The sequence below is a fragment of the Lithobates pipiens genome, unplaced genomic scaffold (genome assembly GCF_037356315.1).
Source record: "Lithobates pipiens isolate NorthernLeopardFrog02 unplaced genomic scaffold, aLitPip1_a1.2 Scaffold_27, whole genome shotgun sequence".
Taxonomy (NCBI): Eukaryota; Metazoa; Chordata; class Amphibia; order Anura; family Ranidae; genus Lithobates; species Lithobates pipiens.
Window position 1 is genome coordinate 47,713,423 of NW_027507788.1, and position 15,870 is coordinate 47,729,292.

The 15,870-nt window shown below is 41.6% G+C and overlaps 1 protein-coding gene across 1 annotated transcript in view; it reads right to left on the reverse strand.

Annotated features, from left to right (window-relative positions):
- POU2AF2 (POU class 2 homeobox associating factor 2) overlaps positions 1-15,870 on the reverse strand; it is a 178,105-nt gene that overhangs the window by 9,576 nt on the left and 152,659 nt on the right. The window contains exon 4 of the mRNA XM_077456946.1: positions 5,551-5,849. Coding sequence (XP_077313072.1) covers positions 5,551-5,849 — 299 coding nt within the window. The remainder of the gene's footprint in view (positions 1-5,550; positions 5,850-15,870) is intronic.

Here is a 15,870-nt window from a genome sequence, read left to right on the forward strand (position 1 = left end):
TGCTTGCTTTGTCGTAACAAGCAGTCGGCTGTGAGTCGAACGATTCGACCGATACTAAACAGAAATGCTCGGGGAGTCGAACGGTTTCGAATGTCGTACCTGCGAATGAATCGCCTGACGTGGCGTGATCAACCGAAGGTGATAACGACTACATCAAAAGTAGAAACAGTGACATGAGTACGAGAGCCACAGTAACATCCGAGCGGTTCGTGAGTTCAGGGAACGTTGAAGGGACATCGTAATACATAAACCGAAAAGGGGGTGCCGAAGCCCTACCTGCGACAGGCGGCCCGACGTGTAGCGACAAATTCGATGGGTAAGACGACACTCCGACGGCGAAACCTACGGACGCTGATGAACGGGAAGACGGTCAAGACGGAGACGAACAACGCGAACGGGCTCACTGCGTCTGGTCTAGGATAGTCGGCCCTTGATATCTGACGTATCAGGTATCGCGCACCGGAACCGACGAGGAAGACGGGCGGACGGCTGGTTATATACTCCACCGGGCTCCTCCCATAATTTCAGGCCACCATACTGGCCTTTCTATATATATATATATATATATGTATATATATATATATATATATATATATATATATATATATATATATATATATATATATATATATATATATATATATTTATATATATATATATATATATATTTTTATATATATATTTATATTTATTATTATTATTATTATTATTATTATTACAGGCACCTATGTAATGCTGGAAACTTATACAGGGTTTTACATAGTTTTACATATATACAGTATGTATATATATATATTGTACATTTTACATCAGTCCCTGCCCTCAAGGAGCTTACAATCTAAGGTCTCTAACTTACATAAAAAAAAACACATACTAAGGTCAATTTAGACAGTTGCCAATTAACCTATAAACATGTCTTTGGAGTGTGGGAGGAAACCAGAGTACTCGGAGGAAACCCTTGCAGGCACTGGGAGAACATGCAAACTCGTGCCATGGTACTGTAGCAGTCCAGTGTTTGAATCATTTTCATTCTCTTTTAGCAATCTGCCTTCCGCATTTGAGGTCTAAATGTAAGTGAGTGCTCCATCTGCATATTACCATTGTGTTATAGCTGCTGTAAATCATAATAATGCCTCAAAAGATTTATAAAATATTAACCACTTGCTTACTGGGCACTTAAACCCCCCTCAGTCCCAGACCAATTTTCAGCTTTCAGCGCTGATGCACTTTGAATGACAATTGCACGGTCATACAACACTGTACCCAAATGACATTTTTATCATTTTTTTCCCACAAATAGAGCTTTCTTTTGGTGGTATTTAGTTACAGCTCGGAGTTTTATTTTTTGCTAAACAAACAAAAAAAGATGCAAAAAAAAAAAAATCATGTTTTAATAGTTTGTTATACAATTTTGCAAACGGGTCATTTTTCTCCTTCATTGAAGTGCGCTGATTAGGCGGCACTGATGGGCTGCATTGGTGGGCACTGATGGGCTGCATTGGTGGGCACTGATAGGCTGCACTGGTGGGCACTGATAGGCATAGTTAAGGCGGCACTAATAGGCACAGATAAGGCGGCACCGATGGGCACAGATAAGGCGGCACTGATGGGCAAAGATGGGCACAGATAAGATGGCACGGATGGGTGGCACGGATAAGTGGCACGGATGGGTGGCACGGATGGGCACTGATAGGTACCACTGATAGATGGGACTGATGGGCACTGATAGGTGGCACTGATAGGTGGCTCTGATGGGCGGCACTGCTGGGCACTGATGGGCGGCACTGCTGGGCACTGATGGGCGGCACTGCTGGGCACTGATGGGCGGCACTGGGGTGCAGCACCTTTGAGGCAGATTGTGGGCACTGTGGGTGGCACTGTGGGTGGCACTGCTGGGTGGCACTGCTGGGTGGCACTGTGGGTGGCACTGTGGGTGGCACTGAGGGTGGCACTGTGGGCACTATGGGCACTGCTGGGTGGCACTGACGGGGGGCACTTACTTTTATTCAGGATGGCACTGCAGGGGGCAGGTGGGCACTGGCAGGGGGCAGGTGGTCGCTTGTATTGCTGGCCGTGATCGGGACTGATGTCCTGATCACGGCCGCCGGTGATCGGCTTTTTTTTTTCTCCTCGTGCTGTCAGCGCGAGGAGGAATAATAGCCGTTTACCGGCTCCGTTCTATCACATGATCAACTGTCATTGGCTGACAGCTGATCACGTGATAAGGGGTCGGGATCGACCCCTTGCACGGATCGGTGATCAGGCGAGTCTCATGGACTCCGATCACAGAGCAGGTCGCTCGTGCACGGGACGACGTCAATAGATGTAGTCCCGGAAAAGTAGGTCCGCGCTAATGCCGTCATTTGGCAATAGCGCGGATCCCAAGTGGTTAAAGAGGAAGTAAACCCTGATGAGTTTACTTCCTCTTTCATTCCCTGCAAAGGCAAAGCATAATGGACTACTATGCATCGCATAGTAGTCCATTATGTGTCCATTATGTGTCACTTACCTGACACAGGAGCCAGCAAAGTCGCCGCTGTCCCCTGTAGTCCGCCGCATCCATCTTCTTGGTGGGGTCTCGCAGCTCCGCTGCTGTCATTCGGCGAAGCCGCGATGACGTCACTCCTGTGCATGCGCACGGGAGCTGACACGCTCCGTCGTTGAGAATTCTGCGCTCAGTGCGCCTGCGCGCCGCTGTCTACGGCGCATGCGCCGTAGACAGCGGTGCCTGTTTTCGGGCAAATATCTCCTAAACCATATAGGTTTAGGAGATATTTCTTGGACCTACAGGTAAGCCTTAATCTAGGCTTACCTGTAGGTCAAAGTGGTTTGTAAGGGTTTACAACCACTTTAAAGTAGTTGTAAACCTCTGAAATTAAAAATGAACAAAGCATGTCTTCTATAGTATGTAATTGCCTAAATTTATAGAACCAAGTGTGACTCTTGCGATACACTTGGGCTTATTTACTAAAGCTGGAGAGTGCAAAATCAGGCTTACTTCTGCATAGAAACCGATCAGCTTCTAACCTCAGATTGTTTAATTACGTTTTAGCAATAAAACGTGGAAGCTGATTGGTTTCTATGCAGAAGTGAGCCTAATTTTGCTCTCCCGTATGGGCACGTCCTTCCCTTAAGTGGCTGCCAGAGGGCATGTGTGCACCACCAGAGTCGGGCATGATCGGAGCAGGCCACGCGTGATCGCATGCACGAGCACAAGCACGGGGATTTGTGTATGTAAACACACAAATCCCTGTGCTGTCAGGGCAGAGGAGACATATCGCTTGTTCCTACTAAGTAGGAACAACGATATGTCTCCTCACCTAGTCAGTCCTATCCCCCCACAGTTAGAACACACTGAGGAAACACACATTTAACACCTTGATCGCCTCCTAGTGTTAACTCCTTGCCTGCCAGTGACATTTGCACAGTAATCAGTGCATATTTATAGTACTGATCGCTTTATAAATGTCAGTGGTCCCAAAAATGTGTCAAAAGTATCCGATCTGTGTGTCGCAATGTCACAGTACCGCCATTACTAGTAAACAAAGTTAAAAAAAAAAAAAGCTAGAAAAATGCCATAAATCTTTCCCATAGTTGTAGACACTATACACTTTTGCGCAAACCAATCAATATGCGCTTATTGCGATTTTTTTTTACCAAAAATATGTAGAAGAATATATATCGGCCTAAACTGATGAAGAAATTTAGGTTTTTAAAGAAAAAAAAATGGGGGATATTTTTTACAGCAAAAAGTAAAAAATATTGTTTTTTTCTTCAAAATTGTTGCTCTTTTTTTGTTTATAGCGCAAAAAATAAAAACCACAGAGGTGATCAAATACCACCAAAACAAAGCTCTATTTGTAGGAAAAAAAAGACGCACATTTAGTTTAAGTATAGCATTGCATGACTGCGCAATTGTCAGTTAAACCAACGCAGTGCCAAATTGCAAAAAGTGCTCCGGTCAGGAAGGGGATAAAACTCTTCCAGGGCTGAAGTGGTTAATGCTCTCCACCATCACAGCATAGTGTTCACCTATAGTCTGGTCAGCAAATAGTTTTTTCTTTTCCTCCTCTTAGTAAAATGGTGAGACCAACATCTAGAGTTTGGAAACATTTCCACCGTGCAATTTCTGTTGAGAGCAAAGCTGCAATTTGCAATTACGAGAAAAAAAAAACATTTTCCAAATGCTACAAGGATGACAAAACACATCCTGGCATGCCAGAGGTGCCCTAAAGACGTTAAAAAGGGATTCCACCTACAAAAAAAATATTAGAAGCCAGCAGCTATAAATACTACAGCTGCTGACTTTTAATAAATGGACACTCACCTGTCCCAGGGTCCAGCGATGTCGGCATCAGGAAGTGAAGCATTGCAGAATAGTCCGCGCTGTCTCTGGAACCCGTGTGTGTCCCAGCAGACAGAGCGCCCAGACAGAAAACAGCATAGACTCCCGTGGGAGTCTATGACCAGAAATGGGTGCAAGGTGCCAACTGTGACACCGGAGCGGTGGAGGGTTCCGATGAGCGGAAGTTCCACTTTAGGGTGGAACCCCACTTTAAATGAGACTTGAAATTGTATGACCATAATGAAAGTGCAAGTAGCTTTTCTCTCCAAAGTGCTCATTCCAGAAACATGCTTTCTGCTGCTTCTGGATCATCACAAAGTGTTTCTTCACCAGCAGCAAGTTCAGGTAAGGAAATGTCACAAACCATGGCATCCCAAAATACACAATACCTTGATCAATAGAGAAAATGACACCTGGCAATCAGTAGAATATACATCAAGCCCTTAACAGAGCAATATATGCTTCTGGATCAGCATGGTCAATAATTTTAAGTCATATTGGCAGCAAGCTTTTACATTATTATGAGGGATGGGGGGTGGTTACCCGTTCTCATGTATAGGTGAAATGTTCCCAACATATACAGTCCTTGTTATTCCATTTGAAACAAAAAAGCTATTTAAAAAATCAAATTTATGTATTTACTGAATAAGCTGTACCTTTATTCCAAACATAATACCTTTGTATACAGTGCATTTCGCCTTCCCAGTGTAACAAAATGATTTTCAATTTGTACAACAACTCCACACTGAATTTTTATTTTATGTCATTTCTGAAAATTTAATTTTTATTTTTTTTGCAAAAACAGGGGAAATAATTTTTTCCCCCATGGTTTCAGAATTTGGGGAAATTTTACATCTCTAGGAGAGATAATTCACACTTATGTGATCTCTGTGCCTAATCCTTTTTTCAGGTGTGGGTTACACTTTCCCAATTATTCAAACTTCTGCAGTGATTCCCAATATACAGACTTTTCTGTGCAGATTGCAACAAGGGGTTATGTCTGTTTTTTTTTAATTTATTGTATTGTATGACTAATAGCACAGGCTGTGATATTTTCTGTGTCTTTATCAAATTTTAAATTACATTTTGATATTATTGAAGTGCTGCGGGGGGGAAATTACATTTAGAGAGCTCGGAAAGTATTATTATTGATTGAGTCACTTTAATTTAGTAGTAGTAGAGTAGTATAATTTAGAATTACTTACTAACAGATAATGTGATGGGTCACCAGAGAAATGAGGTAGGAGAGGTGGCAGCGATGAAGCACTGAATAGAGAGCTGCCAGCAGATGTTACTGATGTACTTCGGTAGTCACCTATAGAGTCAGAGAAATAAGGCTCAAGCAGGGATGGGTAGCTTTGGATGGTTGCTGAATCACATCCTATCGACTTTGACCCCAAAGGTGATGAGTAGATGTCATTTGAGTATTGCTTGGCACCATGGAACTCAGATTCAGGAAGGAAAGATCTTCGGACGCTGTAATACCCAGACAGCACAGGTGAACCTGTTAGAATATATTAATAATTTACAGGTGGTTACATTGTGTATTGCAAAAAAAAAATACACTTGAAATAAAATATACTGTAAAATGCAGAGAGGATTTGTATTTTGTTTTGTTCAGAAGAAACCCTGTTCATATATTTCATATCCTTTACAAATACATGTAGACGAGATGTCTTGATCTCCAAACTCATGTGCGCAGCAATAGAGTTTAGAGCAGCACAACACATGGTGTACTTATATATGTGCTTCAGTGGGTAAAAATAGGAGCATGCATTGCAATGCATAGCACTGTTGTATGAATAGGCCTTAAGAGTCAGTTGACTTGCAAACAGGGTACTACTTTCTGCTTTATATCCTAACAGTTGTTAAGCGGGGAAGTTTATTGATGCTTTATCAAATTCAAACTGCCTCCAATGATTAACTAATAAATCACTGTGTTTACTACAATAACAAAGAAAGGCAAATGCAAGCATTTAAAAGGAAAAGTCACATCAAAAGTTAATATAAGATGAACTTTGTAATAATAACAACTCACAATTGGCCCTATTCACTAAGGGGGGGGGGGCAACATGAGTTTAAACATAATATTTTAGCTTGTTTTCATGTGGTAGTTGTTTTGGATACAGCCTTTTGTAGACATTTATGAAGGGTTTTTGAGTCTTATTATCATAATAAGTTGGAATAAAATGTGGTAATATACCTCTAAATAGTAGTGCAAATCATGTGTGTTTTGTTGGTGGTGTGCTATGTTGAGTGACATAGGCCGGTTCAATAGAAACCGGTCAACATTCGGCCCGTGTGTAGTGCACTGTGCACAACCGGTTTCGAAGGGGCATGACCGAAAAATGTCTGCCAGACACATTAGAATAGCAGGAGATATCACTGTACCAACATCAGATTGTTATGTACAGTGGCTCCGACCTAAACTGTCAGTTTTTTTCGGTCAGCCTGCTGGGTTGAACGAAAAAAGAAAAATAGCAGTGTGTACTAGGCTAGTAGGTAAGTAAGTAAGGTTTTCTTGACTCAATTACATTACTAGAACTGTCTGCAGCTGGCAGTGAGGCTTTGGATAAACCTCTGACTCTAGAGGAACTTTGAGTCGCTGCTGCCTGTTTACCAAACAATAAAGCCCCAGGTGCTGGGGCTGGGGGGAGGTTTATAAAATTTATGGAGCCAATTTATTGCCTGAATTATTTGAGGTATTTAACTGAATCCAGTTTATCATTAGATACAGCTTCTATTTTGTTGTAGCGGTAGCATGGGTTCAGGTGAATGGACACATATTGGCCTTCTTTTCATTACAATGAGGAACAATACAGGGATGCCCACTATCACCTCTCCTTTTTGATCTGGCTCTTGAACCTCTGGCTGCTGCTATTTGTCAGTCACCAAATATTATGAGGTTCTGAAGATCTTTAGGAGAGTACAAGATTGCCTTATATGCTGATGACGCACATCTATTTCTGGGAGATACCTTGCACTCTCTAGTAGCAGTGATGTCCCTAATTACCACATATGGTTCCTTTTGAGGTTTCACAATAAATTGGGATAAGTCTTTTCTTTTACCGACAGACCTTTTGGTAGATAATATACCAAGTCCCGCATCCCAAAAAGCTGTAGTCTTTACATTCAAATATCTAGGTGTTCAAGGTATATCACGAATGACTGAGTATGTAGAGAGAAATCTAGATCCATTGCTTAAATGCCTTAAACAGACAGGGGAAATATGGAGCAAGCTGCCTTTAATGGTAGATGGTAGAGAAAACCTCATAAAGATGGTTTGGATGCCACAGTTGTTGTACCTTTTACATAATTGTTCTGTATGGTTGCCCCAGAGATTTTTTCAACAGGTGGACACCCTCTTTAGAAACTATATCTGGAGGTATAAATACCCCCATATTAGTCTAGGAGTTTTGCAGCTGCCCAAGGCAGTCTAGCTGTCCCTAATGCCAGATTGTACTACTTGACATAACAACTCCAACATTTGTATGGCTGGAATGCTATAGACTCTGAGTTCCCTATACAGCAAATTATACTTTCTCAACTTACGGTGGAGCCAACGGTGCAGCTAATAGCAGCTCATAATTTTTTATATTAAATGTTGCTTTCCTACATTTTACATAATTCATAATGTTTTGACTACTGTCCAACAACTTACTTCTCATGAGGGATATACCCAATATATGCCCATATAAAATAATTTACCAGAGGTAGCAAAGCTTGAAAACTTTGACTCATGGATCAGGTTTTTGATAATGATACTTTACACCCATTTAATAAACTGGCAGAGAAATATCATCTATCTAATAAATTATTTTTTCAGTACTTGCAGTTGTGGCATGCTCTGCAGAGTCAGGCAGCAACTTTTTTGTTAAAATATAATCCTTCCCCAAGTTTAACTATGGCAACATCCACAAGATGCTCCAAACAGGGACTTATTGGTGACATATACTCCTCTCTACAAACAATAACTAGCACTAGTACACAGGGTGGTAGTTTTGAGCGGTGGCGTAGGGATCTGGAGACTATTAGTAAGAAGGAGTGGGAGCAAGCTCTGATAAATTTGAGCAGAGTTGCCTTATCCTCCTCATAGTGTCTGACTCAGTTATTTATTATTCATAGGTCTCCCTATACTCCTAAAAAACGACATACTTGGGATAAAGCATACACATCAAATTATACAATTTCTTTATGGTTTTTGAAGTATTTAGAGCATTGTTAATATGTTTTCCATACAATTCAAGATTTCAAGATATGTTTTTTGTATGCATATTCCGGGGGGGGGGGGGGGGGGGGGGGATGTGGTGCATATATTAAATTCAAATAAAATGCAAGTAAAGTGTATTTACAAGCAGTTCATGCATTATACCATTTGTCCCTAATGCAAGATGTCCCAGCTAGGAACACACCTAGGTTTAGTTTGAGGGTTTGGAGAAAACATTACTAAAGCTCAGGTGCCAAATCTGAACCACACTGAAGTCAAAGGAATCTGAATGTTAAACTAAAGCCATTTTCTAGGCTAATAGGTAAGAGTTTACCAAACAAATAGCATGGGGACTGAGCACTGACTTGTGAACATAAACCAAAGCAAAAACATTTGGAAACTTCTTTTTGGTGAGGAGCATCACTTTAAATTCAATCGTATTTCATTATATTTTTATACACACATATAATAGGAACAAGAGTTACAGACTACACACAAACTTCATAAAAATCATTTGTATAAAAAAGAATTGCCAAAAGTTGCCAAAACTATGTTGTTATACAAATATTACAATTTACCTGTGACAGAAGGTATAATGATAGATAATAAACTTTCAAACAGCATTGTACTCATTGGGTGTATTGGAGAACACATCTGTGTTGTTGATGTCAATAATGTACGAATGTAGCAGAAAATGAAAATTAGCAAAGTAAAAAAAAAAAACAGCAAGGAAATGGGGAGGGGACATGGAAGCTGTGGAAGACAAAACCTGGGGCAGGAGGGATGGAGGAGAAGCCGGAAAATGGATCACGCTGTCCAGGTGAGAGATAACTGTTCCTCTTTTACTGTTTCCTACACCAATAGATGTTCTATGTCCCTAATAGAGTGTAGTTATGTTGCCCATTCCCCAAGGGAGGGTATAGAGGTTGATTTCCAATAATGGGGAATGATCGCTCTAGCTGCTGCAAGAACGTGTCTAAGAATGTCTTTTTTCACAGATACAAAAGGTCCAGGGATTATGGATAGAAGGGCTATTCTGGTGGACACTTGAAGAGAAGTTGCCATAAGTTTGCAGTAAAGGTTGAAAATTTTAAAAATGTCTTCCAGAACAGGCGTATGGAGGGGTGGGGCAGTCCCACCAGATGTGGAGCATAGTGCGCTTCAAAGTGTGGGTCCACCAACAGATATCAGGTATCGTGAGAAGAACTGAAGGACACCTATACAATCTGGTAACTAATTTAAACTCTTTTCCTTGTGTTTTTGTGGTCAGCAACAGTTTATGTGTTAAGAGAAAACTTTTGCCAGTCTGAAGGGGGGACAGTCTGCTGAAGATCCTTTTCCCAAGACCGTGTATACGAAGGAAAGTCTGGATGAGTGACAGCCAGGATAATAGAGTATAACTGAGAGACCACATGTGATGGGAATCTTTCTGTAAAGTGAGAGATTCAAAGGCGGTCAGTTCAGCACAGACATCTAGGAGCAAGGGGATATAGATGTAGGATAGGGCCTGTTGCCTCTGTAGCAACTGTGAAGCATTGTGCAGGGGTATAGCAGGGTAGGAAGCTGCCATTAGAGAGAGTTGTTTGTGTTCCTGATTATACCAAGTGTCAAATTCAGTAGATCTGAAAGCTGGTAGGAAGGTCACAAACAATGGAGTCATGGGGCCTAGGTATTTAGACAAGCTGAACGTAGATAGCGTATGGTCCCACTTAAAAAATGTCCCTCGAGTGAGTTTGACGGGGAATAAGGGACCCTTAAGAAGAGATGACAGGATCTAAGGAAAAGAGCAAAGGTCTACAGGGTCCATGTAGCCTTACAGTTGAACCCATAATTTGGGCGAAGACTGGTGAAACTAGTCAAGGATTTGTGTGAACACTACTGCTTTATGGTAGATGGAAGCATCTGGGACACCCATCCCGTCATTTTTGGGAGGGACAACAACCCAAAACGGATTCTAGGGTGGGACATGGAGGAAAATAGAGGGATAGGAACCTTTTGAAATAGATAGAGGAAATGTGGAAGGACATTCATCTTAAGGCCGTTGACCTTGCCGAATTACGGAAGTCACTTGGAAGCATAAAAGGCTAAGTTTGCCCGAGTCCTGTGAAGCAGTGGAGTAAAATTTAAAGAGCATAATTGGGATGCCTCTGTTGATACTCGGATCCTGAGATAACAGATAGAGAAGGAGCAGGTCTTCAAAGAAATGTTTATCGGGAGTTGCTTTATAGCCGGTTATGTTAAGGAAATATTGAGAAGTTCCGATTTAGTGTGATTAACCTTGATGTTACTGACGGTAAAGAATCTTTTCAATGTAGAGTCATCCGCCAGAGAATTGAATACTTAAGTCATGAAAAGAGTAAGGAAAGGGGCAAAGAATTTGTAGAATTTGAATGTGAAGCCATCTGGGCCCAGGCTTTTACCAGCTGGAGTGCCGGCAATGGCCGTAGCAACCTCCTCCTCAGTGAGGGGGGTTTCCAAATCATCAGCTGTGTCTTCAGCCTAGGTAGGTAGTGGGGTTTCCATGCCATTTCAGCTTTAGTAGCAGCAGAGAAATTCAAAAATTGTTGTGAGTATATCATATAAAAATGGATAGAAATCGCTGAATGCTTTTGTTATTGAGGAGGTTGCAGATATCCTTTCCCTGTTTGGTCCCTGAAGATGTGAGATAAAAGTAGAGCTCTGTTTTGTGTGGAGGGGGCGAGCCAGCAACATTCCACATTCATCACAGAAGTTGTATTTGTGCAGTGCACGTTTGTCCACAAAAGTACGTACAGAAAGGTACAGCAATTTTAATAATGCTTTAAGCAGAACAAAAAAAATTCTCCTAACCTCTTTACAAGTGCCTAACGCATATGTGCTGCAGCACATGGATGAGCTTTAAAATCTACATGCTGCAGATATGCATCTCTGGGTGGTCACTGCATGCTCTCAGAACAAAGGCTAATCTGTCACAGACAGCCCTTGGTCCAAGCTTGGTCCAAGCTACAGATTGGTAGCTGGTGGGACAGGCTCCTTAACTAGTGACTACTGTGATAGTGGTCATATGACCGCCAATCATTCCCACCCTTGGGCATTCCAAACTATTCAAAGGGATGCTGGGGCAGACGGGAAGGGGTTAAGTAACATGCCTGCTGGATTCTCTGAAGCCACTTATGAAGTGGCATATCTGTACAATGTATACAACCTACTACAGCAAAATTGACATGCACAAGGAAAAAAAAACTGTTTAAATTGCCAGCAAATGTAATCTCCTGGCCGCCTAGTTGTGCTTGTAAACAAAGCAACCAGGGATTCCCTTCATCTATACCAGATCCTTATCCTAAATGCAGGGATGTTGCTAGGTGGGAAAAAGACCAGGGGCCTCGGGGGGGGGGGGGGTGTTGTATGGCGGGGGGGTAAGCTCACCCTTGCTGGTTGCTGCCTGCCCATCAATGCTGACCACTAAAAACTGAATTACCTGACCCACACTGACCTACCTGACACACACTGACCAGTACACTGACCTACCTGACACACACTGACCAGTACACTGACCTACCTGACACACACTGACCATTACACTGACCTACCTGACCCACACTGACCATTACAATGACCTACCTGACCCACACTGACCATTACACTGGCCTGCCTGACCCACACTGACCTACTTGACCATTACACTGACCTACCTGACCCACACTGACCTACCTGATGCACACTGGCCTACCTGACCCACACTGACCTACCTGACCCACACTAACCATTATACTGACCTACCTGATACACACTGACCATTACACTGACCCACACTGACCCACACTGACCTACTTTACCCACACTAACCTACCTGACCAACACTGACCATTACTCTAACCTACCTGACCCACACTGACCTACCTGATCCACACTGCCCTACCTAATACACACTGACCTACCTGACACACACTGACCATTGCATTGACCCACACTGACCTACCTGACCCACACTGACCAACCTGACCCACACTGACCTACCCGATCCATACTGCCCTACCTAATACACACTGCCCTACCTGACACACACTGACCATTGCATTGACCCACACTGACCTACCTGACCCACACTGACCATTACACTGACCTACCTGATACACATTGACCTACCTGACCCACACTGACCTACCTGACCATTACACTGACACACACTGATCTGCCTGACCCACACTGATCTACCTGACGCACACTGACCTACCTGACGCACACTGACCTGACACACACTGACCTATTTGACCCACACTAACCTACCTTACCATTACACTGACACACACTGACCTACCTGATGCACACTGACCTACCTGACCCACACTGACCTACCTCACCCACACTGACTTACCTTGACCACACTGACCTACCTTACCCACACTGACCTACCTGATACACACTGACATGCACTGACCTGCCTGACCCACACTGACCTACCTGACACACAGACATGTGCTGGCCTACCTGACCATTACACGTCAGACTTCAGGTGACTTCCTCCCGAAGCTCAGCTGTAGTATGCGGCACGCGCATCCCAGTAGACAGCAGGCAGGCAGCTAGGGACAGGAGAGGAGAGCCGCCCGCCAAAGTGCGGAGAGGGGATCCCACAGAGCTCAACATGGCCGCATTGTAATTTCCTCCTTCTGGAGCCTGCAGCTCCTATGATGGACATCACAGGTCCCGAGGTCCCGGCATTGGTCCAGTGGGACGTCCACCATAGGTGCTGCAGGCTGCAGAAGGCAGGACCTGCTATGTCACTAGGCCGTGCTCGGAGTCAGATCAGTCCACGCTCAGGCTCAGTGCTGATAATAGAATTGTGAATGACCGAGACCCTTGGATTTTTTGGGGGCCCACTAGGGGCTCCATCCCCCTCAGCCCCCCTCCCGACACCACTGCCTGCATGAGAGTTTGCCATAAATGTTAATGAGAAAATTGAACAAAAATTCATGGGGTTCCCCCTAAAAAAATAAACATTACAGACCCTTATTCTTTATTCAGGTCTGGTATGGATGCTAAGTGTTCTAAATGAATGCCACCGCAATGCACCACATATTGTATCATGCGTTAACATTGGTTGCAGTAACCTGCATTTTTTCATGCCTTACCCCACTACATTATGAGCTCTTAAGGTTTGAGAAAACATGCCTAGAGGCTAGAGCACAGAGGAGGCTTGTATCAATGGTCAAATGCAGCATGCTTCTAGGGAAAATCTAGTTGCAATTGAAATCATTTTTAAATGGTTCTGAGATCATCAGAATAAATTGATAGGTACATTTCACCTCCTAAGCTACTTTAAAAGGGGGCAGACTCAATTGACTACTTGGTCTTTTTCAAATGTGACTCTTTTATATTTCTATGTATATATGTAATATAAATATATATATATATATGAGCAGCCCAATGCCTGTCTCTATTCACTTCAAAAATACCATTAAGAATTCTGAAAACTACATGTGCTAGTTAACAGTGACCTGCAATGAGTCTCACTAGTGAAACATATCTCACACTGTGAACAAAGCATGTGTGATCACTGAGACCATTGAAAGGTCCATGCAGAGGCACATGCAGATTTATGGCTATGAGTAGGCAAATCAGCTCATACTTACTTCTTGGAAGTTCAATAACCAAATTATTAATGACCTTTGTCTCTAATCCCTTAAAAAAAAAACAATGTGTGTCTGTGTGTTGACTATGTTGTTATCTATTCAAATGTATCCATTTCTAAAGCAGTAATCCTGATAAAGCATCATAAATAAATTATACAATCATCTATAAAAACATACATAGGCTTAAATGGTAATGTACAACATTTTAGTTATCAGGGGGCATTTGTAAGACATGCCATGACCATAAGAATTAAAATACACATTTTTTCTCACTTAAAAAGATGGGAAATTAATATAGAAAAACAGCAGAAAGTCATAAAAATGTCAGCTAGTTAGAGCTGAATTCCAGAATTCAGCTCCTTTTTAAGAAGTGAAGACACACTATGAGTTAAGACTAAAGAGCTGTAAGACATCTATTAGGCTTATCCCTATTATTTACATTTGACAGTTTTATTGCACTCTTCAGGTCTAAGCATGTTCAACATTACAATCAGTGCACCTGCTATGCCTGCCCCTCCCCTCCTCTTGCCCAGTCACAGAAGCCTTTGTATTATGTGAACTAATTTACAAAATACAAAGGCTTCTCTGAATAGGCAGCAGAAAGAAGGGGTGGGCATAGCTACTCTATGTGCCACTCTCCTCTCTCACAGACCAAAGTTGCAGTTTATGCTCCGGCAGAGCATACAACTGTCAGATATAAATAATACAAATAAGTTCAGGAGCTGTCATGCACCTACTAGGACTTAACTCATAGTGTGCCTGCACTTTTTACAAAGTGGCTGAATTCCTTGAATTCAGCTTTAGGGTAAAATGTTTTAAGCATTTTATTTTCCTGTACCAAAATGTGAATTACCTTTTTTAAATATTTAGGTAATAATCTGAATTTGTATATATTTGACAGACTTTTTTCTCTGCAATAGACAAAAGTTATTACAAAATTGCAGAATAAAAAATATTGAATGAATCTGTTATATTGAAAAAAATTTAGCAATCTAGCTAATGTGTTTACATACTTTCCATATGGACAGATTAATTTTTTGTTTTTAACTAAAAGGACACAGCCCATGTTTTACAGTAACATTTCTGTAAGGAATTACAAGTTTACTTTTATGTTTTAGAATGTACCCCATTTCTATTTAGTCCTGGGCTTCTATTTAGACTGTTTAAGAAAATTCAAAAGTGAAAAAACAACCATAACTGCCACCACAACCACCATAACTACATTTATCTGACACCACATAGCTTAACTCCAAAAATTTTTTGGATATAATGGGGAGTAACCAGTTACTCTAGTGGGGAAACATCCCTTTATTTTTATATTTATGACTGCAGTATATAATATGGCCTGACACATCAGTTTTCCTACTGTGTTTCTGTTCCTTTGGAGACACTTTCCATCACTTCCTGTTCTGACAGGTTGTGCAGTGTTTTCATTATGATGGCTTACTAAAATATTTTTTTTTTTTAGTGCACAGTTTTTCTGCACACACATTATCATATTTAATTTTCAACTATTTTTGCTGTAAAAGTCAGAAAATATCTCATGTTATTGATAACTGTGAGTATCAAAATAGTTTTTTTTTTCAAAACGGGAGGAGTCATTGGAGAGATAAAATAATAATTTGTAAAAAAGTGATTTATTTAAAAAAAAAAAAACATTTTCAGCAATTTGGTCATAAGTCATTTTATGAAAAAAAAAATAGTTTCCA